This window comes from Hevea brasiliensis, chromosome 7, assembly GCF_030052815.1.
Source record: "Hevea brasiliensis isolate MT/VB/25A 57/8 chromosome 7, ASM3005281v1, whole genome shotgun sequence".
NCBI classification, from domain to species: domain Eukaryota; kingdom Viridiplantae; phylum Streptophyta; class Magnoliopsida; order Malpighiales; family Euphorbiaceae; genus Hevea; species Hevea brasiliensis.
In genome coordinates this window covers 9110946-9134677 of record NC_079499.1, presented here as the reverse complement: position 1 = coordinate 9134677, position 23732 = coordinate 9110946, and the positions used below count along the sequence as shown (strand labels likewise).

The 23732-nt window shown below is 31.9% G+C and overlaps 1 protein-coding gene and 2 non-coding genes across 3 annotated transcripts; 1 reads left to right on the top strand and 2 right to left on the bottom strand.

The window, feature by feature from the left end:
* The first annotated feature begins 2772 nt into the window (after nt 1–2772).
* Nucleotides 2773–3630, top strand: LOC131181650 (uncharacterized). The gene is made up of 3 exons (XM_058150517.1): nt 2773–2904; nt 3018–3096; nt 3212–3630. The coding sequence occupies exons 1-3, from the start codon at nt 2899–2901 to the stop codon at nt 3562–3564; spliced, it is 438 nt and encodes a 145-aa protein (XP_058006500.1). The 5' UTR covers nt 2773–2898; the 3' UTR covers nt 3565–3630.
* A 9610-nt stretch (nt 3631–13240) lies between these two features.
* On the bottom strand, nt 13241–13348 carry LOC131181850 (small nucleolar RNA R71). Its single transcript, XR_009150325.1, has one exon. It is a non-coding gene; the product is annotated as a small nucleolar RNA R71 (small nucleolar RNA).
* A 7948-nt stretch (nt 13349–21296) lies between these two features.
* LOC131181848 (small nucleolar RNA R71) lies at nt 21297–21404 on the bottom strand. Its single transcript, XR_009150324.1, has one exon. It is a non-coding gene; the product is annotated as a small nucleolar RNA R71 (small nucleolar RNA).
* Nucleotides 21405–23732: the final 2328 nt, after the last annotated feature.

Here is a 23732-nt window from a genome sequence, read left to right as displayed (position 1 = left end):
TATAAAATAAATAAATAATACATAATAAAAATATTTTGAAATAAATAAGTTTGTAAATATATTTTACAATAATTTAATTTTTAATTGTGAAAAACATACATATTTTAAAAAAAAAGTTAAATTAGAAAAATATTTTTTATTATTAAAAAAATGAATACATTTTTCTTTGTTTTCTAAAAAAATTAAAATCTGAGTTTTTTAAAAAATAAAAAAAATATTTTCCACAAATAATTAGATGTTGATTTTTCAATTCATTATCTCTAAGTTTACTCTTTTAATACTTAAATTAAATTAGTGTCTGTTTAACATTGCTTTTGGAGGATGAAAGCTAATTTTTTAAATAAAAATATTATTTTAAATATTATTAAAAAAGGTCATTTAGAAAATTATTTCGTTATTTTAATATTCTTATGACTAAAATTTATCAAATTTAATTTTAAAATATAATACTCTCTAACTATTGTATTTAAAAATATTATTTTCTCAATAATAATTTTAATAATAATATCAAATAAGCTCTTAAACATCGAAAAATTTTACTGGGACACACTCCCAGAACTCCTTGACCTTTCATTCTCTGTATATAAATTTATCAAATTAACTAAGACATCATCGTGAGATCCCAAATCTAATTTTTTGATTCATATGATTCATAATTTATAAATATATAAAGTTGGCGAATTAATTTCCTTTTGCTGATGAAAATTAACGGTCTTCTTGATAAAGACAAACTCATAGTAGGTATGGCTTGCCCAAAAGTCACCTTTCATCCCTACTTAATTTACATTTTTCTCCCTTCCTCTTCACAACATAAAGTTTTAAATATGAATAATATCAGGATTTTAAATAATTAATTAATGATTTATTATACCGTTGAGTCTTCTTCAAATTTATCATGAATCACCTTTTTTAAAGTGGATGTTAAAAAATGTTTACTTACCATGACCTGATGGTGATATAATAACTAATACTAAATCAATAAAATTACAAAAGGGTGATTATGACTTTCTTTTTTAATAAGTAATGGAGATTTTTTACTTTGAGAAAATTTGATTTAATTTATAAAAATTAGTTTATAAGCTTTTAATAATTACAAATTAATTTAAATTTATAAATATTTAAATAATTACGTGTTAATAGTAAAGTATTTGTAAGCAATTGGTAAAAAGTTGATATATTTGATAAAAAATAATTATAAGTTCAATTATTATTAAAATTACTAAAAGGACATTAAAAGAGATTTGTGGTGAAATTTAAAAAATTAAATGAGAATAATATGATAAAAATAATTATAAGTTGGTCTTTTTAGCTAACAAATGTTATAAATAAATAGGTAAATTTATTTTTAGAATTTTTAAGCTATTTTGATTAATTTTTAGAATTTATATAGTCTAATGGCTGAAGATAATATTGTTCACTTGTTAGAGTTAAATTCAAGTTCTCGCCCTTTTAATTTTTTATTAAAAAAATAGAGATTTTTATTTTTATTTTTGAAATAAATAGAGATTTTTATTATTAAAATTAAGAAAGTGAATTGAATGGGAAAAATCAGCTGAAGTAGATTCCAAGATCAAAAAATCCAACACCTTACATCCATTGAAAGGTACTACTGTCTGCTAACGAAAGAAGCCCATGACTTGGTCCATTAATTGCTCAACGAGTCAATAGATTATTAGATGGGAAATTAATGAGAAAGGAAAAGTGGGTGGAAAGCTCCAAGCTCCAGCCTCGTTAACTATTGGACTAGAAAGCGAAATTCGAAGAATGAAGACATCAGACATGTCTGCTTAGTCTCTCTCCATGCTCCCCAGAAATTAATGAACTTAGGAAAAGTATTTACTAGGTCCCCACTCTAAAGTCACTGGTTTTATAAACTATTGCTTTCCTTGTCTAAAATTCTGCCCCAATAATCGAAAACGAAAGCCAATTTGATTGTTATTTAATTCTGTAGAAAAATTGGAAGATTGGAATTTGAATCTCAATTTATTAGGTAAATAAAATATCAAGTTAAATAATAAATATATATATATATATATATATATATTTTTTTTTTTTTTTTTTTTTTTTTGCTAGGGTTTTATAATATTATCGCTTATACACATTTCCCTAATTAATTTTTGTTAAATAGATAAATATTGACAAAAATTTAATATGTACACGTCAATTCAAATCTAGGTTAATGGGCCTTCACTTGACAACCAATTTAGATGTGACATATTAAGTGCTTTTTTCTTTTCTTTTTTTTTTCTTTTTTTTTTCTAGACACTCAATTTAAACTTTTGATCAATGAAGGGAGCAGTTGATCGGATATGAGACTAGGTCGATCTGCCCCACTCTCAAGTCACTGATTTTATAAAATTTTATTTTTTTTAAAAAAATAATGAATAATTAAAAAAAAAATAAAGTTGATATTTTATAAAAGATAATTTTCTTAATCAAGAGAGGCTAAAATAAGTTTATATTTGTGTTATAAATCAACTATTAGAAGCAGTTTTTAATTTTAAATAAATTATATAATTTTATTATTTTTTTAATATTATTAAATAAATAAAATTTATATTATTTTACGCGTGAACAATTTTTATAATTCATCCATTTATCAACTTATTTTAAAAAATATTTCATATAGCTCACGAGAGTTCAGAAGGATGATTCGCTAGTATTCTTTTTTTTCTTTTTTTTTTGTTTTTATCGTTTAGCTCCTATTAAAATGATAAAAAAAAAAATTCATCATTTTTATTAATTAACTTAAGAGAGTGGGTGTGTGTGTGTATAAGTAACACAACACACCCCATAAGGTCACTAATTCAAAACCCTTCAGCCTCAGTCCACCATCTCCATTCTCTCCATTAATTTAGAATAGAGGCTTGGTGTATTTCTTTCCGACGAACAAAGACCATGGAGGTATACATTCAACGGCAACCATATATATATATATAATACAGCACACATAAAACTAAATTAATTTATTGCAAATAAATTATCTAAGTTGAAGTTATTTTCTTGTGATGCTGCAGCAAAAAATAGTAATCAAGATTTGTATGCCTGACCAGAAATCCCGCTCCAAGGCCATGCAAACTGCAGTTAGCTTCTCAGGTAAACATCATATGAAATCTTAATTTTTATTTGTATTTATATATAAATGTTGAAAAAATCTATTTAATTAATAGCTAATTGTTGTTGATTAACGATCATATGTGTGATAATTAAGGTGTTGCATCTGTTGCGATTTCGAAAGATGACCATATGGAGGTGAAAGGAATTGGAGTGGATCCTGCTGACCTAATAAATTGTCTAAGAAAGAGATTTGCTACTAAAACTTCCTGTCTGGAAAAACGAAAGGGGTTTGCAACGCTGGTAAGTGTAGAGGAGATCAAGAAGCCACCACCAAAACCACCTGAAACCCCAGCCAAAGATAAGCCTAAGCCGCCCGGGCCAGTGTGTGGGCAATGTGGGTGCTGCATGCCATGTCCATGCGGACCATGCCGTCGTCCTATGTATGTGTCTGTGGAGGAATATCCCAACTACTGCTCCAAAGACTGTGATACTTGCTCAATCATGTGACAAATATGTCTCTCCAGTCCATGCTCCGTGTCACAAGGGTTAGTACGTAGCCCATGAATAAGAGAAAAAAAAAAAAAAAAAAAAAAAATATATATATATATATATATATATATATATATATATATATATATATATATAATAATGGCAAATTGAAAGCTGACATATATCCATGGTCAATTCTCCATGTCCAGCTTTCCAAGTTATTGCTATTTTTTTTTTAATTTTCATGAAGTGCTTTGTAATTTAAGGATTTAGTTTGTGATCAAACTATACAAATATTTAAGTTTGGGATTGTTATAATGTGGCCTGAATCAAATGCAAATATTCAACGGCGGAGTGGACATCTTCAAGGCAAGCTGTGCTCGAAGGTGATTTTATGCAAAATTAATTCAACTGAAAAATAAAACGAAGAAATGAATAGCTAAATAATAAAGCGATACAGCAGACCCTCAATTTAGGAGTTTGAAATTTGTCCTGGCCGAGAATCGAAGAAAACGCCGGTAGCTGTGCCTGTACGACACCGTTTTGGTCGGAAAAGTGGTTTTGTAGGGTTTTGTGAAGAGATCTCCATAAGCGTAGTCATTTTCTGGCGATGTTTAGAAATCCTTAGGCTAGAGCTTATATTGGGGTGAAGAGACATGAGGATAGTTCTTCAACCCGTATGGAACGAATGAATTCACAAAATTTGGTGGAATTAATTTTTAAATTCAAAATTTTACATTTAAAAATTAAAAAAAAATAATAATTAAATGTAAAAAAGAAAAACAAAATCCTTAACGTTAATTAAAGGAATCTGGAGTTGATTAAAAATGAATAATTTTTATAAAAAATGGCTATTTTTTTATATACAAAATGACTACTCTTAATATTTTTGGTGTTGTCCTTTCCTTTTATTTTGTTATTTATTATATAATAAATATAAATAAATAAAATCTCTCTTTTAAATTAATTTTTAGTCATACAAGTATTTATACATATAATTTTATTATTTGTATATTTTAATTATTATTTTCATAAATTTAGTGAATTATTTTTGTATTTATCTGCATATATATAATAGTGTGCTTTTTAATTTTAAATTATTAATAAATATTGATAATTAATTTAAATTCAATGTATATAAATTATGTAAGCCAAATCTTGATAATAAAACTCATAAGTCAATTTTTAAAATTTCGATTTTATTTTTTTAATTAATAAATTTTTTAATTAATTATTTTATTTTATATAATAAAATAATTTTACTTTAATGTAATAATAATAATAATAATAATAATAATAAAAGAGCGTTTAGATTTCAGACGTTAACTGGGCTAGCGCCCATGGACTTCAAGCCCAAATTGGCCTGCACTATTAGCGATTAAAAGTGTCATGTGAGAGTAAGAAAGAGCTTGGCTGTGAAGTTTTTGCCAACGCTCAACTAAACCCAAATTTTTATAATATATGGAAATTAATGTTTATTTTCATTATCAACTTATTGGATTAAATTAAGCTGAAAAATTCAAAATAATTTGTAATAAATTCTAGGGATAACTGCTAAAAAAAATCTTATATTTTTAAATTTTTTATAATTTTATTTTATATTATAAAAATTACCAATTAAATTTTGAACTTTTTAATTTTTACTAATTCTATCTACCATTAAGAAAATTATTATATTATTAACAAAAAAGCCACGTAAAACACAATGTAAGCATGATATAGTTGCAGTCAATATAGAAGAGAAAGATATACCTTTGAAAGAAATAAAAAAATCTATATATATTTAATTAAATATAAGTATCTTATATTAATATATATTTGACAAGTATGCATTTTAACAATTCTTTAATATTAACGAATGAAACCGTTTATGGCATTTGAAGAGATTGAGAATATGTATTTTAAGGTAAAAAATATATTATTTAAGTATACTAATATAAAAAGTACTGCTTATTATTAAAGTTGCATTTTTACGTAGTTCTTATATTACATATAAAATAACAGTTTTTCGGTGTGATAGAATTGATAAGTGTTAAAAAATTTAGATTTTAATGGGTAATTTTTATAATATAAGATAGAATTATAAAAATTTAAAAAGTACATGATTTTGTTGACTGTTTTTCCTAAATTCTAAATCAATTTTCAGCTTAATTAATTAAACGATAACTTGTAAAGTTCTATCCAACACAAGGCCTAGTTCTCGTCCTGCTAACACTATGCTTTATAGGGTGTAGAATCTGGCATGTCTCTGTGGCTGTGATCCCACTCCAACTCAGCAGTAGCTTTCTTCACTTGAAAGGTAAGCTTAGCTAGGTTTGCTTTGACACACACATGTTGGCCATTTTCCATGCATTTAATATGGCCCCAACCGTGGGTTAAAACCAAATACTTTACAAAAAAAAAATCCCTTGGAAGAATTTTCAAACAGGATAATTAGCTCAATTACCTCCTTATACTTATTAGAAAGTTCAATTTAGTAGACTTTTAACTTTTTCAACTTATCTATGGAGAAAGCACCGAGGCATTGGAGAGTGGAAGAGAGGAATCACGTATGGGTTCTCATCATAATCTTCTTCTTCTCAGCTTCTTTCATCTTCCTCTCAGAGCTAGCCATTGGTTCATTTCGATCAAAGCAAAGAAACAAAGTTCAGTGGATATGAAGGATGTGGATGGATCTGCCCGGCTCCTTGGATGCCAACTAAGATATTTGTCGATAGGAGTTAGAAAAATTATTCAATAAAACTTATGTATATATAATGGTTTCATTATAATCGTTGATTATAGTAGGTCCCACGTAGATCCCACCATAATAAGTGATTATAATTAAACTGTTGTATTTACAACATTCGTACTAATGTAGTCGTGTCCATAAAAGGAAGCTTTATAATTAAGTTCTAATTTGTTTGCTTTCTCATCCCCAATTATTACCCCTTTTTCCTCCGTCGACTGCAAATTTGGGGAAATTGGAAAAATTTTAGTAATCCTTTTATGTTATTTTGGAATTGTTATGATTTTAGTATCCATTTATATTATTAGTCAAAAATGCTGATATTCACTTTATTTTAAACTTGGATTTCCTATTAAACATGTAAAAATATAGCATCCCTGATGGAGTAAGGAATCACAAAACAGTAATTTAACTAATGAAAACAGAACAAGAAATGGTAGCAGGATGAAGAAGAGAATTCTATTCAAAGAACCCAAAGGATCCAGGTGGATGAAGATACATACTAATCCTCACACCCCAGCAGTATACAAACTGCTCCCAAGCTTACTAAGCTGGAAAGAAATACAAATTTCCATTTCATACCCACCCCTCACTCTTCTACTCAATTATATAGAACTTTAAGCACCAATATTTGTGTTTCCTTCAAACATGCGTTGCTTCAAAAGCACCAATATTTGCTGCTTCAAGCCTATGTAAGCAGGACTCACATTGTATAGAGAAAATACCATTACTTTGTGTCAGCTACATTTCTTTATACAGTTGGCCTTGAACTGGCTAATAGCATGCACAGGAGAATGTAGTTTGAATCCCAGGAGCCAAAACTGCAGAACAGGCCAAGGAATTTGCTTATGCACTTGGGTGGAGACTCATAAGTGAAGAGATCAATGAGCTGTGATCAATGGCATTGGAGATACAACTTGTTATTAGCTTCCTTATTGAAAAGTAATAAATTTTATTCATGCATTTAAATAAATGCAAGTCTCGCAATTCTCTGTTAACTCATTGATCTCCGACATGACTTTCTTATAAAATAAGAAGAAGAAAAAGAAAAAGAAGAAGTATTAACAGTGGCGTAGGCAAAAACTGACATTAGGAAGTGATTTGTAATTTTTTTTTTCTTTCAAAAAAATAAGTGATACTTTCAATTAGAGTTGAAATAATACCTTCTAAATCTTCAGAACCCTTTTTCATAAAAGATGTATCAATAATTTTATTTTTCTCATTATGTCAACTTCTTAATTTTATTAACTTAAAAATTTTATTAGTTAATAATTCAAACAAATACATTATTATAAAAGTAATAATTTAAAATTTCATGAAAAATTTTATAAGTTACATATATATATATATATATATATGTAATTACAGAAAAGAAACATAAGTTGATAAAAATTAATAAAACTTTTTAACAAAATTTTTTTTTCATCTATATTAAATATCAAAGCTTAATAAAACCCTATAAATGAAATATCGATTTTAATTATGAAATAAAATAAAAAGAAAAAAAAATTAGAAAACAGTAATAGAGAATGGATAAAAAAAGAAAGTTGAGCAATGACAAAGAGGAGGTCGCTGCAAGTTTGTAGCAACAATAAAATTCTCCTTAATTTTGTATTAATTATGACGAGTTTAGAAATATTGAACTTTTAAATTTTTAAGAATGTATATATATATAAGTATAACCAAAATAGACTTGAATATATGTTAGTTACAGCCAACTAAGCTGTGTTTGTTGGTAAAGGAAACCACTCTGGCAGGACCATAGCCAAGTAAAAGCTATATAAATGCAGATCTTGCAATATTAGTAGTTAGTACATCACATTTGTTGAAGACTTGAAGCTTGATATTGATTTTATGATAAGGCAAGTCTATATCAAAGGCATCTGCAGTCTGCATAGTTACAATTAAAAAATTAATATTGAAAGCTCTCTTACATAAACTGATAAAAGGTTACGTATATATAGTTTTTAAATATATAAAATCAGATTTCAAAACGAGCTGTCTTCCTCTTGCACTTAGGTTCAAGTCTACAGGTGTCGGGCTGGTGTCCATGAATGGGTCGAGTTTTGAGTTGGCCAAGGAGATTTTACTGAGACTCAAATTTAGTCGTGCATCTGCTTTTTTTTTTATTTTTTTATTCAAAACTAATCCACACTAAAGCTTTATTTATTTTATGAAAAATATTTTTTAAAAATATTTTACTTTGGAGAAATAATTTTCTTGAGTACGAGAAAATGTTTTTACAGTTTGGGAAAATAACTTTATTTTATTTTTTTCAATGTTTATTTGACTGTCTTTAGTTTTGTTTTTTGAGCCCACTTAGGCTTTTAGATCATCACGACCAGTGACCAATTAATATCTTTATTTTTTTTCCTTTTTATTTAGTTTTTTAACGATGAATTTAATTTTTTTTCCAATTAATTTTCAATGTTATATCAAATAATAAAAAATAATCATTTTTTCAAAAATATATTTAACAAACAATTTTTTTTTTTGAAATAAACAAAATCTAAATTGATTAGTAAACAAAGCTTTGACAATATCCGGTAATAATATCAATCCAAGATGAATACTAGAAGGAAAGTAATCGAAGAGGAAGGGAAGTAACTGGATAAGGAGGGGAGGGGTCGTGGGTAGGGGTGGCCACGGTCTGGTTTTGAACCGAAATAGAATCAGAATTGGTTCGATCAAAATTGAACTAAAATCGGTTTAAATCAGAATCGGCTTCGAATCGGACCGAAATAGTCATTCTGCGGTTTGGTTCAGGTTCATATTTTTTAAGAATTGTGAACTTGTGGTTTCAAATCGGATTGAACTGACGATTTCGAACCGGATTAAACTGGCGATTTAAATATAAAAAAATTCAATAAATATGTTACGTCACTTCTAATTCATTTATATATATCATTAATTCTCTACACAATTATTCTCTGCATTTTCTTCAATTCTTAATATTTTTTTAATTTTTCTCAAATTCTCTAAATAATTATTTTCTACATTCATTCTAATTTCCAATACTCTCTCAATTTTCCTACTTTATTATTTTATGTACTTACTGAAATTTTTAATACTACCTCAATTACTTTATTATTACTTTAAATCATCAATAAAATTCTCAATACCCTCTATTTTAATTTTTTTTTCTCTTTTATAATTTTTAATTATCAATTATTATATAATTTTTTAAAAAAGGCAAGTAATATAACTAGAAATTTTTATTCCTCTAAATCCTAAAGGGATATATAGGCAAAATTAAGTTCATATACTTTTTGCTAATTTCTTTCAAAAACAATTAATTTCATCTCTAGTTTTTTAATCAGGGTCAAGTCTTTATTTATTAAATTTTTCTTAAAGATAAATTATTTTCTTTCTTTTTTTTTCTTATTTTATTTGGATTGAAAGATTTCTAAGAAAAATTAAAATACTTTTATAAATATAACTTAAATTTTGAATCAATAAAATTTTTCTCTAATTGTTTTTGTTTAAGCTACCCTTAAACCATCCCTAAACCGCTTCCAAACCGTCCTCTAAACTGTTTTGAACCGTTCTTTTTCGAACTGTCCTTCAAACCGTTTTAAACCTAGGCTCAAACCGAAACCAGCGGTTCAGGAACCGTCATTCAAACCGTCCCCTGGCGGTTTGGTTCAGGTTCATGATTTCATTGAACCTAAATCGGTGGTTCAAGAACCGTAACCAGCAATTCCTGAAGCGTGGTCACCCCTGGTCGTGGGGACAGAATAAGGGCGACACATAAGGGTAAAGAGAGAAATTTTTAAAAGAAATAAATCTTGAGTACGTTAGAGCTCATTTAAAAAAAATGACAAAAAAAAATTTGAACAAAAATTTTGATATTAAGCTTTAATAAGGCTTGAATTGAAAGCAGATAAAAGTTTGAATATTGGATAAATTTTAACAATTGATGTTGAACTTATATGATTGTAATACTATAGTCATTCAAATTTAAAATGTAACATAAAACCCCTTAAATTTTTAAATTTTACACAGTAAAATCTATCTAACTTTTAATTATTAATTTTTCAGTTAGAAACTGACGTGAACAGCTTTCACATGGTGCTTAGTTAATATTTCTCTCTTCTCTCTTATGTAAAGTGTAAAATTATTCTCGCTACACGTAAAAAATTATTCTGTCTATAGAGAATAAAATGATTCAATTTACACATGGCTTGAGAGAAAAGAAAAATACTGATTAACTCCATGCTGAAATTGTTCAGATCAATCTCTAGCTGAAAAACTGGTAATTAGATATTAGAGAGATTTTACTGTGCAAAATATGAAAGTTGATAGGGTTTTATGTTACATTTTCAAGTTAAGAGAGACTGTAATATTATAACTAGATAAGTTCATGGATGATTATTAAAATTTATCCCTTGAATATTACACAAGGATGTTAATTCAAGGATGTTACACAACTATTTTGGGTAAGATTACAGCCAATCACATTCATTTGGAGTTTTCTTATATAGGATACAAGAAAATACCACCTTTTCCGCGTACAAATAAAGGCAATTTATACAATACACCAGACTTGAATTTAGGAGGTGGGGTCTACATATTAGTGAAGGTGCACATGCATCGGAAGCACACAATAATTTGCCTAGCTTTCTGATGCATACATTTTGCATAATCATTGAGGTTTAATTTCATAGCCATTTTATTTGATTATTAGTCATTTTTAGCTAATTTCATTAGTTAATTAGTTAGTTTTTCATAATTGTCGATTTTGGATTAATTTATAATTTTTACTTTGTTTTGTAGGAAAAATGGTGTTTTTGAAGGACTGAAGAGAATTTTGCCATTGAGGAGTGTCTTCTACAGCCAAAGATGTCAAAAACAAGTTTTCAAGCTGAAATATGCATTGACCAAATTGTGCATAACTTGCCGCATAAGCTATGCAGATTTGCATAAGGAGAAAGATCACTGTTCAGAACCACCAAGTGTGCATAAGGAGACAAAGATAGCTTATGCACATTCCGCCTCCCTTATGCACCTTCACGCACTGTGCATAACCTATGCACCAAGTCATGCGCTTTGCATAAGTGGCCTGTAACAGCTAAAATCAGATAAGGGACCGCATAACTTATGCATCCACTTATGCAATCCCATGAAGAGTTCATTAATGAGTCAGGTGAGATTCCTCAAATAATTCCTCCTAGAACATACCATTTTAGGGCTCCATGTCAGAAAAATGCTATAAATAGTCCCATTTTCTCATTTTAGAGGGAGAAAAGGAGAAAAGAAGAAGAGGAGAAGAGAGGCAGAATTTGAGGAGTCATTTTCACCTTCCACACCATTTTTAACCAAGATTTGCATATTTCTTCCTTCCTTTACATTTTTCTACATTTCTAGTGTTTAATTTCTTACTTCTTAGCTTAGATTAAAGCTTTATTTCCATTTAAACTCATCATATCTTGTAAGCATTATGGATAGTGAGTAGTTTACTTTTGATTCTGGAGTAAGGGATGTAATATTTTAGTTATTTTTGTGGATTTGAACTGGGTTAGTCCCAATTTAATGAATTTATGAGGTTTAATCCATTTCTTGTGTGCTTATTCACATGCTTAATGAAGGGCCCCATTAAGTTATGTTCTTAATCCTTGGTTGAAGCACCGAAAGGAGAAAACCAAGTGATAGTTAATCAAGAAATTGGACTTAATTAACTTAGATCTAGAAATAGACTAAGGGTTAAGAGGGTTTTAATAGATTGATTAAAGAACCTAATGGGTCTTGGTTAATTTTAACTCCACGAAAGTAGGATTAAGTTAATTAAGGCACTCTTTGTCTCACTCGAAAGAGTTTTCAAAGGATTTTAGAATTAATCTCCTTTAAACCCATAAATTTCATGGATTGGGCTAGCTAGGGAAAATCCCAAAATAGCTTGAATATGAAATCCCGAACTCCGGAATCGCCTTTTTACCATTGTTAATTTCTAATCGAATTTAATCATTTGCCATTTTAAATATTGCCATATTTGAACTTGCTTATTTCAATTTGATGCAAATCTTAGTTTAATTAATACATTGTTGAATAGAATATTAAATTTGCACATTTAGATTTCATACTCCATTACCCATTAATTCATTATTTTAATTTCATAAATACTTCAATTTAGTCAACTTTTATATCAAAAATTCAATCATTAACACAACTCCTCGTGGGATCGATATTTTTCTATACTACTTGTACGACCCGTGCACTTGCGGTTGGGACGCATCAAGTTTTTGGCGCCGTTGCCGGGGAGTTGTTTGCTTAAGATTGAATTCTTGATTATTTTAGTTGTTTTTTAGTTTTATCTTTGTTATCTTTTCATTTTGTGTTTGTTTGTTCTTTTTCAGGTACTTTTAATCTTTTATGAGAAGAGCTAGAAGCACAAGTGATACATCCTTATTATTCAACCCTGAAATTGAGAAATTTTGTAAGGCCAACAAGAAAGAAACCAGAAAAGAAAAGAAGCCTTGATAGAAACTGAATTAGAAGCAGACATGGCTGATGAAAGAATTAGAATTGGTGTTGGTAATGCTGGAAATGATCAAAATAATGAAAATGCAGACCATGGTGAAGAAGTTGTTAATGCTAACGTGCATAGGGAAGTATGATTGATCATTCTTTTCCACGATTTGATGACTTTAGAGAGAGCATAGCAAGACCAAGGATTGATGCAAATAGTTACAAGATGGATTTTGGAGTCCTTCAAATGATTCAGAATTCTCAATTTGGGGGTCATCCTTCTGAAAATCCACACACACATCTGAAGAAGTTTGCTATGATTTGTGACATGCAAAAACAACCTGGAGTATCTGATGATGCAGCAAGGCTAAAATTGTTTCCATTCTCTTTGAAAGATAGAGCATTGGATTGGCTTGATTCTTTACCTCACAACTCAATTACAAATTGGGAGCAGCTCACTGATGTATTTCTTGCCCAATACTTTCCGCCTGGAAAAACTCAAGAGTTGAGGAATCAAATGATTGCTTTTAGACCAAGAGAAGATGAGACTCTTTATGAGTCATGGATGAGATGGAAGGAGTTGGAGAGACAATGTCCACATCATGCCATTCCCAAATGGATGATAAACCAGAATTTTTACACAAACGTCACTCCTGCTATCAGAGGGATCATTGATGCTCAAACTGGAGGGGAATTCATCATTAAGCATGAAGATGAAGCTTATGAGTTATTAGAGAAAATAGCAAAGAACAGTCATCTATGGAGTAGTCCAAGAGGGTCAACTCCAACTCAAAAAAGGCAAGTTGCTGGAATGTATGAGCTTGATCCATTCAACATGATCAATGCCAAATTTGATGCACTCACTAATGTCCTTGCTAAGAAAATGGAGGATTTAAGTATGCTAGTCAGTTCATCATCATGCTCTGGAAGTTCTCAACAAGTTACTTATGCAGAAGGAACAATGAGCTGTGGAGTAGATTATCCTTCATATGCTTGGAGGAATCATCCCAATTTTTCATGGGAGAATCAGCAAAATCAAGCTTCAACTCAGAACTTTCCATCACAACAACAAGAGCATCAATACCAACAACCTAGGCAACCACCACCTAGTTTTCAAAGAAAAGAATGCAAATCGCACCTTTACCAAGACAGCAAGAACAAAGTTCCACCACAGAGGCTTTATTACAACAAATTCTTGCTAATCAAATTAAGCGTGATGAAGAGTTGAGAGAGATGAAAGCAAGGCTGGAACAAATGCAAACACACAATAGGATCTGGAAAATCAGTTGCACAACAAGCATGATCATCAAGTACCTATTCTATTTTTAAAGTTCCTAGTAAAAAATAAAATCCAACGGAGTAATGTCATGCCATCACCGAGGAGTGGTAAAATAGTGCATACCGAGAAGAGTGAAAAAGTGAGAAGAGAGAAAATGAGAAAGATGTCAAGGGAGATGAAAAAGGAGTGCAAGAAAAGGTAAAGAGGAGGTTGGAGAGAAAGAAGATAAATATATACCTCCAGGCCTTACAAGCCACGCCTTCCCTTTCCACAGAGATTTCAAAAGCCAAGCTTGATAAGCAATTTGGGAAGTTCTTAGAGGTTTTGAAGAAGCTATATATAAATGTGCCTTTTATCGATGCTCTTTCCCAAATGCCTTCTTATGCTAAGTTTTTGAAAGAAATTCTCTCAAACAAAAGAAGACTTGAATATTATGAGATCAGAGCCTTAATCGAGGAATGCAAGCTATCCTCCAAAGGAAACTTCCTCCAAAGCTCAAGGATCCAGGAGTTTTTCAATTCCATGCCATATTGGGGAATCATGTTCTATAAAAGCTTTATGTGATTTAGGGGCTAGTGTAAGCCTTATGCCCCTCTCCATCTATGAGAAGCTTAACATGGGAGATCTTAAGCCAACCCACATTTCTCTTCAGTTGGCGAATGATCAATTAAATATCCGTAGGATCTTGGAAAATATACCATCAAGGTTGGAAAATTTTACATCCCATTGACTTTGTCATTTTGGACATGGAAGAGGATTCTCATATGCCAATCATTTTGGGAGGCCTTTCACAGCTACAATTTGGTGCTTTGATTGACGTGAAAGGTGAAAAGCTTACTCTTAGAATCGGAGAGGATCGCTTAGTCTTCAATATTGGCAATGATAAGAAGAAGCAACATGAAGATGTAGACTCTTGTTTGAGAATTGATATAGTTGATGAGTTAGTAAAAGAGCACTTTAGAAAGAGCTATCCGAAGGCTTCTCTTGAAAGTTGTCTTATCCATGAAGGGAGTATCAATGATGAAAATCCAAAAGAGGCTGCATTTGCACAAGATTTGAATAGTAATCCACCTTGTCCTATGGCACCAATCTTTCAAGTTGAGCAAATGGAGAAAAGTGAAGTAAAGCAACCATCTCTCAAAGAAAAAGATGCACCAAAGGTTGTCAAGAAAGAAATGGTCGGATTTTTAGACAAAGCAACAAGGATCTTCTCATGTGATGGAAAGAAAATGAAGTATAGATTCATTGAAGCACCTATTGGAAACAGAGGCAACAAATTCCAATTTCAGCCACCATGAAACATGAAAAGAGTCTAGCTAAGGACTATAAATTAGCGCTCTTGGGAGGCATCCCAAGTCCTTTTATTTTGCTTTTGTTGATTTACTTTCATTTTCATTAATTTTGTTTTTATCTTAAATTTCCTCAAATTCAATTTTTGACATTATTAAATCTTGTCCCTTGTAGATGTATATCAATGAAGAAAGGCTGGTGAACTATTGGGAGCTGCAATCTGTTATTGCAGAGGAAAATGCAATCTGCAGAAAAGGAAAAGTCTGCAGCAGATAGATTCTCATTCCTTGAGCCGCAATCTGGTTTATGCAGAGGAAGAAGAAATTCTGCAGCAAAGAGGGTGTTTGCAGCAGATGGCTTGTGTTTTTGGTGAGGTTGGGTGTGAGACTTTTAAGTATGTGTGATTTTAATCTTAATATGGTGGTAAGTGAGTCATTTTTGCAGTTTTGAGCTTCTTTGGGTTGTAGGATTCAAGGTAAAAATGCTGCATTTTCTTGGCAAAACTTGGAGACTTCATTTCATCATTTGTGGTTAGATGCAACTTCATGCAAATTTTATGGAGTTTTATGTGCTAAATGTTGATTTGCAGAATTTGTCTTAAAATGGCATAGTTCTCAAAGGTCTTTTATGTAGGATCCATTTTTACATGCTTGTGTGATGCCTTTTTGATATACTTTGTATATATTGATGTGTTTTTGGTGAAACTTCTCATGGTTTATGCTTCATGGAATTATATTTCCTCATTCTAGGGTATTTTTCACACTTGCAATCCATGTTCTATTGCATTCTTGATCTTGCTAACTTGTGCATAAGCAACTGCATAGCTTATGCAATCCTGCATAACCACAATTCTTGCCATTTTCCACCTTTATTGCAAGTGCATAAGGAGAGTGCATAGCTTATGCACTTCTGCATAACCTCATTTTGTCAAATTTCATATCTGTCAAAACTTGCATAAGGTGAGTGCATGACTTATGCACATTTGCACAACTTCAAATTCTGCATTTTCTCTCTCGAAATGCGCATAAGCGAGTGCATAACCAATGCACTTCGCATAACCAAAAACTCAATTTCCACTCGCCGAGGTGCATAAGCAGAGTGCATAACTTATGCACTTCTGCATGACCAGAAACCCAGAAAAATCAAACTTGCCGAGGGGTGCATAAGGAAGGTGCATAAGTTATGCACTTCCGCATAACCAAGAACTCCAAAAATTCAAACCTGCCGAGGGGTGCATAAGGAAGGTGCATAAGTTATGCACTTCTGCATAACCAAAAACTCTGAATTTCCAATTCTGCCGAGGGGTGCATAAGGAAGGTGCATAAGTTATGCACTTCTGCATAACCAAAGACTCTAAATTTCAAAACCCACCGAAGAGTGCATAAGGAGAGTGCATAACTTATGCACTTCCGCATGACCAAAAAAAAAAAAAAAAAAAAATGCAACCCTTATTGCCACTCATGCAGAACTGCACAGCTTATGCACCCTACTTATGCACATGTTCTGGAAAAGTTAAAACCTGCTGAGACTTGCATAAGGAGAGTGCATAACTTATGCACTTCCGCATAACAAAAAAAAAAAAAAAAAAAATTTTGCAAATATTTTACATAGCCTATGCAACCCTTATTGCCACTCATGCAGAACCGCACGGCTTATGCACCCTACTTATGCACATGTTCTGGAAAAGTTAAAACCTGCTGAGACTTGCATAAGGAGAGTGCATAACTTATGCACTTCCGCATGACCAAAAAAAAAAAAAAAAAAAATTTTGCAAATATTTTACATAGCCTATGCAACCCTTATTGCCACTCATGCAGAACCGCACGGCTTATGCACCCTACTTATGCACATGTTTTGGACAGCACTTTACTCTGCATAACCTGTACAGCCTCTTATGCATCACCATTATTCCTTGAATTCTCATCTGCTCTATACCAGGTAACTCTTTCCTTTTGCTCTTAAATTTCACAATTCCTGGTAATTTCTCTTTACTTTGAATTTTGATAATGCACTACTTGAGACATTGAGGACAATGTCTAATTTTGAGTTTGGGGGTGCACATTCATTTTGATTTTTGCTTCATTTTTTTTACATTTTGAGTATAGGAACATCTCATCCCATTTCATTTACATATATTGTAAATATTTTACATATACATCCATACATACATATACATAACACATTTACACACACATTATACATCACTTAGAAATTATACACTTTGCACACAAATAGACTTCTTCCATTTAGTTAATGCATTGCTCATTTTTAGGAATCATGCATCATGCATTAAAATCTTACACAAATCCCTTGAGTATTGAAAAGTTGCCTATGAGAGTGATTTGACTTACCTTTAGTTGGGTTTGTGGATTGAAAGTTTCCTAAGAGGTGCAAAGTTTTGAAGTGTTATCCCTTGCCTATATCTTCTTAGCCAAAAAGCCACCCAACTAGTCCTTTAGAGATTGGAGTGTTTAGAGGAGTTATTGGATATAAGGTAGTCAAATGATGTCTCACCAATCCTAGAACAAATTTTCTAAACCTTTCAAGGCGAAATATCACTTATACTTGAAAAGAGAGATGATTAGGCATTCTTTGATTTAAACCTTCTCATTTTAAACCTTTGGCCCTTTTTCCTAATTAAAATTGACCTTTGAAAACCCCTTTGAGCCTTTTTATCCCTAATTTTTCTTGAAATCCTTATTGCTACCTAGCCAATGAACCAAACACTCCAACCCTTTTCATGAGAATAATATTGAATATTAGGTACACTTTCTAAAAAATAAAAATAAAAAAAAAGAAAAAATATACAAAAAAAAAGGAGAAGAAGTGCTTGTCATCTTGTAAAAGTGTTAGTATATGTGCTTTTCACTATTGCCATTCAAAATGAAAGAAATCCACCCAAAGTATTAAAAGAAATGAGTTTGGGGGTGGCATTTTTAGGGACAATCATCAAAAGAAAATGCAAAATACAAGTCTAAAGTATCAAAATGTCCCTCAATTTTTATGTGTTTTGTAAACTATGCTAGCACTTGACAATTCTCATTGTGTACTTCTCTCCACCATATATACAAAAAAAAAAGAAAAAAAGAAGAAAAAGAAAAAAATTATAATAAAATAAGAAGTGTACCTTATGTTTAAAAATTGAAAATATTCTCATGCTTTGAATACTTTTTACCCATCTTTCTTCTTAGCCTCATTTTAAACCCCATGGCCTCATTACATCCCTAAAAAGACCTTTGATCTCTTGATAGTACTTGCTACATTAGTGGAGATAGGAGTAGGGAATTTGCCTATGGGATTGGAAAACTATTCATCTATTCATTCAATTCTATCATTCCATGTTGAGATACTTTGGTTATCAATTGTCCTAGAATTCTTTTTGAGCATGACTATCTCTTTTGATTGGTTGGTTTGGGGATTTTGAATGATAATTGACTTGATGGCTAAGCGGTGAAAGCTTGGATAAGCATTAGATTCTTTGCATTTTGAAGGATGGGTATATGGATTGTTAGTATGGCTAAAGGTGTGTTTAGTTACTTTAATAGGTAATTTTCATAGCTCTTTGGATAAGGCACCCCTAAAAATTTTGCATAACATTTTAAAGTTTGCTTGAGGACAAGCAAAAACTTGAGTTTGGGGGTCTTTGATGCATACATTTTGCATAATCATTGAGGTTTAATTTCATAGCCATTTTATTTGATTATTAGTCATTTTTAGCTAATTTCATTAGTTAATTAGTTAGTTTTTCATAATTGTCGATTTTGGATTAATTTGTAATTTTACTTTGTTTTGTAGGAAAAATGGTGTTTTTGAAGGACTGAAGAGAATTTTGCCATTGAGGAGTGTCTTCTACAGCCAAAGATGTCAAAAACAAGTTTTCAAGCTGAAATATGCATTGACCAAACTGTGCATAACTTGCCGCATAAGCTATGCAGATTTGCATAAGGAGAAAGATCATCGCTCAGAATCCACCAAGTGTGCATAACGAGACAGCATAGCGAATGCACATGCCCGCCTCCCTTATGCACCTTCACAGAATTGTGCATAACCTATGCACGAAGTCCTGCTGTTTTCCATAAGTGGCCTGAACCAGCTGAAATCGCATAAGGGATCGCATAACTTATGTAGTCCACTTATGCATCCCATGAAGAGTTCATTAATGAGTCGCGTGAGATTCCCTCAAATAATTCCTCCTAGAACATACCATTTTAGGGCTCCATGTCAGAAAAATGCTATAAATAGTCCCATTTTCTCATTTTAGAGGGAGAAAAGGAGAAAAGAAGAAGAGGAGAAGAGAGGCAGAATTTGAGGAGTCATTTTCACCTTCCACACCATTTTTAACCAAGATTTGCAGATTTCTTCCTTCCTTTACATTTTTCTACATTTCTAGTGTTTAATTTCTTACTTCTTAGCTTAGATTAAAGCTTTATTTCCATTTAAACTCATCATATCTTGTAAGCATTATGGATAGTGAGTAGTTTACTTTTGATTCTGGAGTAAGGGATGTAATATTTTAGTTATTTTTGTGGATTTGAACTGGGTTAGTCCCAATTTAATGAATTTATGAGGTTTAATCCATTTCTTGTGTGCTTATTCACATGCTTAATGAAGGGCCCCATTAAGTTATGTTCTTAATCCTTGGTTGAAGCAACGAAAGGAGAAAACCAAGTGATAGTTAATCAAGAAATTAGACTTAATTAACTTAGATCTAGAAATAGACTAAGGGTTAAGAGGGTTTTAATAGATTGATTAAAGAACCTAATGGGTCTTGGTTAATTTTAACTCCACGAAAGTAGGATTAAGTTAATTAAGGCACTCTTTGTCTCACTCGAAAGAGTTTTCAAAGGATTTTAGAATTAATCTCCTTTAAACCCATAAATTTCATGGATTGGGCTAGCTAGGGAAAATCCCAAAATAGCTTGAATATGAAATCCAACTCCTAATCGCCTTTTTACCATTGTTAATTTCTAATCGAATTTAATCATTTGCCATTTTAAATATTGCCATATTTGAACTTGCTTATTTCAATTTGATGCAAATCTTAGTTTAATTAATACATTGTTGAATAGAATATTAAATTTGCACATTTAGATTTCATACTCCATTACCCATTAATTCATTATTTTAATTTCATAAATACTTCAATTTAGTCAACTTTTATATCAAAAATTCAATCATTAACACAACTCCTCGTGGGATCGATATTTTTCTATACTACTTGTACGACCCGTGCACTTGCGGTTGGGACGCATCAAGTTTTTGGCGCCGTTGCCGGGGAGTTGTTTGCTTAAGATTGAATTCTTGATTATTTTAGTTGTTTTTTAGTTTTATCTCTGTTATCTTTTCATTTTGTGTTTGTTTGTTCTTTTTCAGGTACTCTTAATCTTTTATGAGAAGAGCTAGAAGCACAAGTGATACATCCTTATTATTCAACCCTGAAATTGAGAAATTTTGTAAGGCCAACAAGAAAGAAACCAGAAAAAGAAAAGAAGCCTTGATAGAAACTGAATTAGAAGCAGACATGGCTGATGAAAGAATTAGAATTGGTGTTGGTAATGCTGGAAATGATCAAAATAATGAAAATGCAGCCCATGGTGAAGAAGTTGTTAATGCTAACGTGCCTAGGGGAAGTATGATGGATCATGCTTTTCCACGTTTTGATGACTTGAGAGAGAGCATAGCAAGACCAAGGATTGATGCAAATAGTTACAAGATGGATTTTGGAGTCCTTCAAATGATTCAGAATTCTCAATTTGGGGGTCATCCTTCTGAAAATCCACACACACATCTGAAGAAGTTTGCTATGATTTGTGACATGCAAAAACAACTTGGAGTATCTGATGATGCAGCAAGGCTAAAATTGTTTCCATTCTCTTTGAAAGATAGAGCATTGGATTGGCTTGATTCTTTACCTCACAACTCAATTACAAATTGGGAGCAGCTCACTGATGTATTTCTTGCCCAATACTTTCCACCTGGAAAAACTCAAGAGTTGAGGAATCAAATGATTGCTTTTAGACCAAGAGAAGATGAGACTCTTTATGAGTCATGGATGAGATGGAAGGAGTTGGAGAGACAATGTCCACATCATGCCATTCCCAAATGGATGATAAACCAGAATTTTTACACAAACGTCACTCCTGCTATCAGAGGGATCATTGATGCTCAAACTGGAGGGGAATTCATCATTAAGCATGAAGATGAAGCTTATGAGTTATTAGAGAAAATAGCAAAGAACAGTCATCTATGGAGTAGTCCAAGAGGGTCAACTCCAACTCAAAAAAGGCAAGGTGCTGGAATGTATGAGCTTGATCCATTCAACATGATCAATGCCAAATTTGATGCACTCACTAATGTCCTTGCTAAGAAAATGGAGGATTTAAGTATGCTAGTCAGTTCATCATCATGCTCTGGAAGTTCTCAACAAGTTACTTATGCAGAAGGAACAATGAGCTGTGGAGTAGATTATCCTTCATATGCTTGGAGGAATCATCCCAATTTTTCATGGGAGAATCAGCAAAATCAAGCTTCAACTCAGAACTTTCCATCACAACAACAAGAGCATCAATACCAACAACCTAGGCAACCACCACCTAGTTTTCAAAGAAAAGAATGCAAATCGCACCTTTACTAAGACAAAGAAGAACAAAGTTCCACCACAGAGGCTTTATTACAACAAATTCTTGCTAATCAAATTAAGCGTGATGAAGAGTTGAGAGAGATGAAAGCAAGGCTGGAACAAATGCAAACACACAATAGGATCTTTGGAAAATCAGTTGCACAACAAGCATGCTCATCAAGTACCAATTCTATGGGGAAACTTCCTAGTCAAACAGAAAATCCAAGGGAGCAATGTCATGCCATCACCGAGGAGTTGTAAAATAGTGCATACTGAGAAGAGTGAAAAAGCTGAGAAGAGAGAAAATGAGAAAGATGTCAAGGGAGATGAAAAAGGGAGTGCAAGAAAAGGTAAAGAGGAGGTTGGAGAGAAAGAAGAGAAATATATACCTCCAGAGCCTTACAAGCCACAGCTTCCCTTTCCACAGAGATTTCAAAAAGCCAAGCTTGATAAGCAATTTGGGAAGTTCTTAGAGGTTTTGAAGAAGCTATATATAAATGTGCCTTTTATCGATGCTCTTTCCCAAATGCCTTCTTATGCTAAGTTTTTGAAAGAAATTCTCTCAAACAAAAGAAGACTTGAAGATTATGAGATCAGAGCCTTAATCGAGGAATGCAAAGCATATCCTCCAAAGGAAACTTCCTCCAAAGCTCAAGGATCCAGGGAGTTTTTCAATTCCATGCCATATTGGGGAATCATGTTCTATAAAAGCTTTATGTGATTTAGGGGCTAGTGTAAGCCTTATGCCCCTCTCCATCTATGAGAAGCTTAACATGGGAGATCTTAAGCCAACCCACATTTCTCTTGATTGGCGACATGATCAATTAAATATCCGAGAAGGATCTTGGAAAATATACCACTGAAGGTTGGAAAATTTTACATCCCAGTTGACTTTGTCATTTTGGACATGGAAGAGGATTCTCATATGCCAATCATTTTGGGGAGGCCTTTCCTGGCTACAGCTGGTGCTTTGATTGACGTGAAAGGTGAAAAGCTTACTCTTAGAATCGGAAAGGATCAGTTAGTCTTCAATATTGGCAATGATAAGAAGAAGCAACATGAAGATGTAGACTCTTGTTTGAGAATTGATATAGTTGATGAGTTAGTAAAAGAGCACTTTAGAAAGAGCTATCCGAAGGCTTCTCTTGAAAGTTGTCTTATCCATGAAGGGAGTATCAATGATGAAAATCCAAAAGAGGCTGCATTTGCACAAGATTTGAATAGTAATCCACCTTGTCCTATGGCACCAATCTTTCAAGTTGAGCAAATGGAGAAAAGTGAAGTAAAGCAACCATCTCTCAAAGAACAAGATGCACCAAAGGTTGTCAAGAAAGAAATGGTCGGATTTTTAGACAAAGCAACAAGGATCTTCTCATGTGATGGAAAGAAAATGAAGTATAGATTCATTGAAGCACCTATTGGAAACAGAGGCAACAAATTCCAATTTCAGCCACCATGAAACATGAAAAGAGTCTAGCTAAGGACTATAAATTAGCGCTCTTGGGAGGCATCCCAAGTCCTTTTATTTTGCTTTTGTTGATTTACTTTCATTTTCATTAATTTTGTTTTTATCTTAAATTTCCTCAAATTCAATTTTTGACATTATTAAATCTTGTCCCTTGTAGATGTATATCAATGAAGAAAGGCTGGTGAACTATTGGGAGCTGCAATCTGGTTATTGCAGAGGAAAAATGCAATCTGCAGAAAAGGAAAAGTCTGCAGCAGATAGATTCTGTCCTTGAGCTGCAATCTGGTTTATGCAGAGAGGAAGAAGAAATTCTGCAGCAAAGAGGGTGTTTGCAGCA

Excerpts from the sequence above, each read along its gene's own strand:
- LOC131181650 (XM_058150517.1), top strand. Across the intron at positions 3,097-3,211 it reads AACTGCAGTTAGCTTCTCAG|GTGTTGCATCTGTTGCGATT; the intron begins GTAAACATCATA and ends GTGATAATTAAG.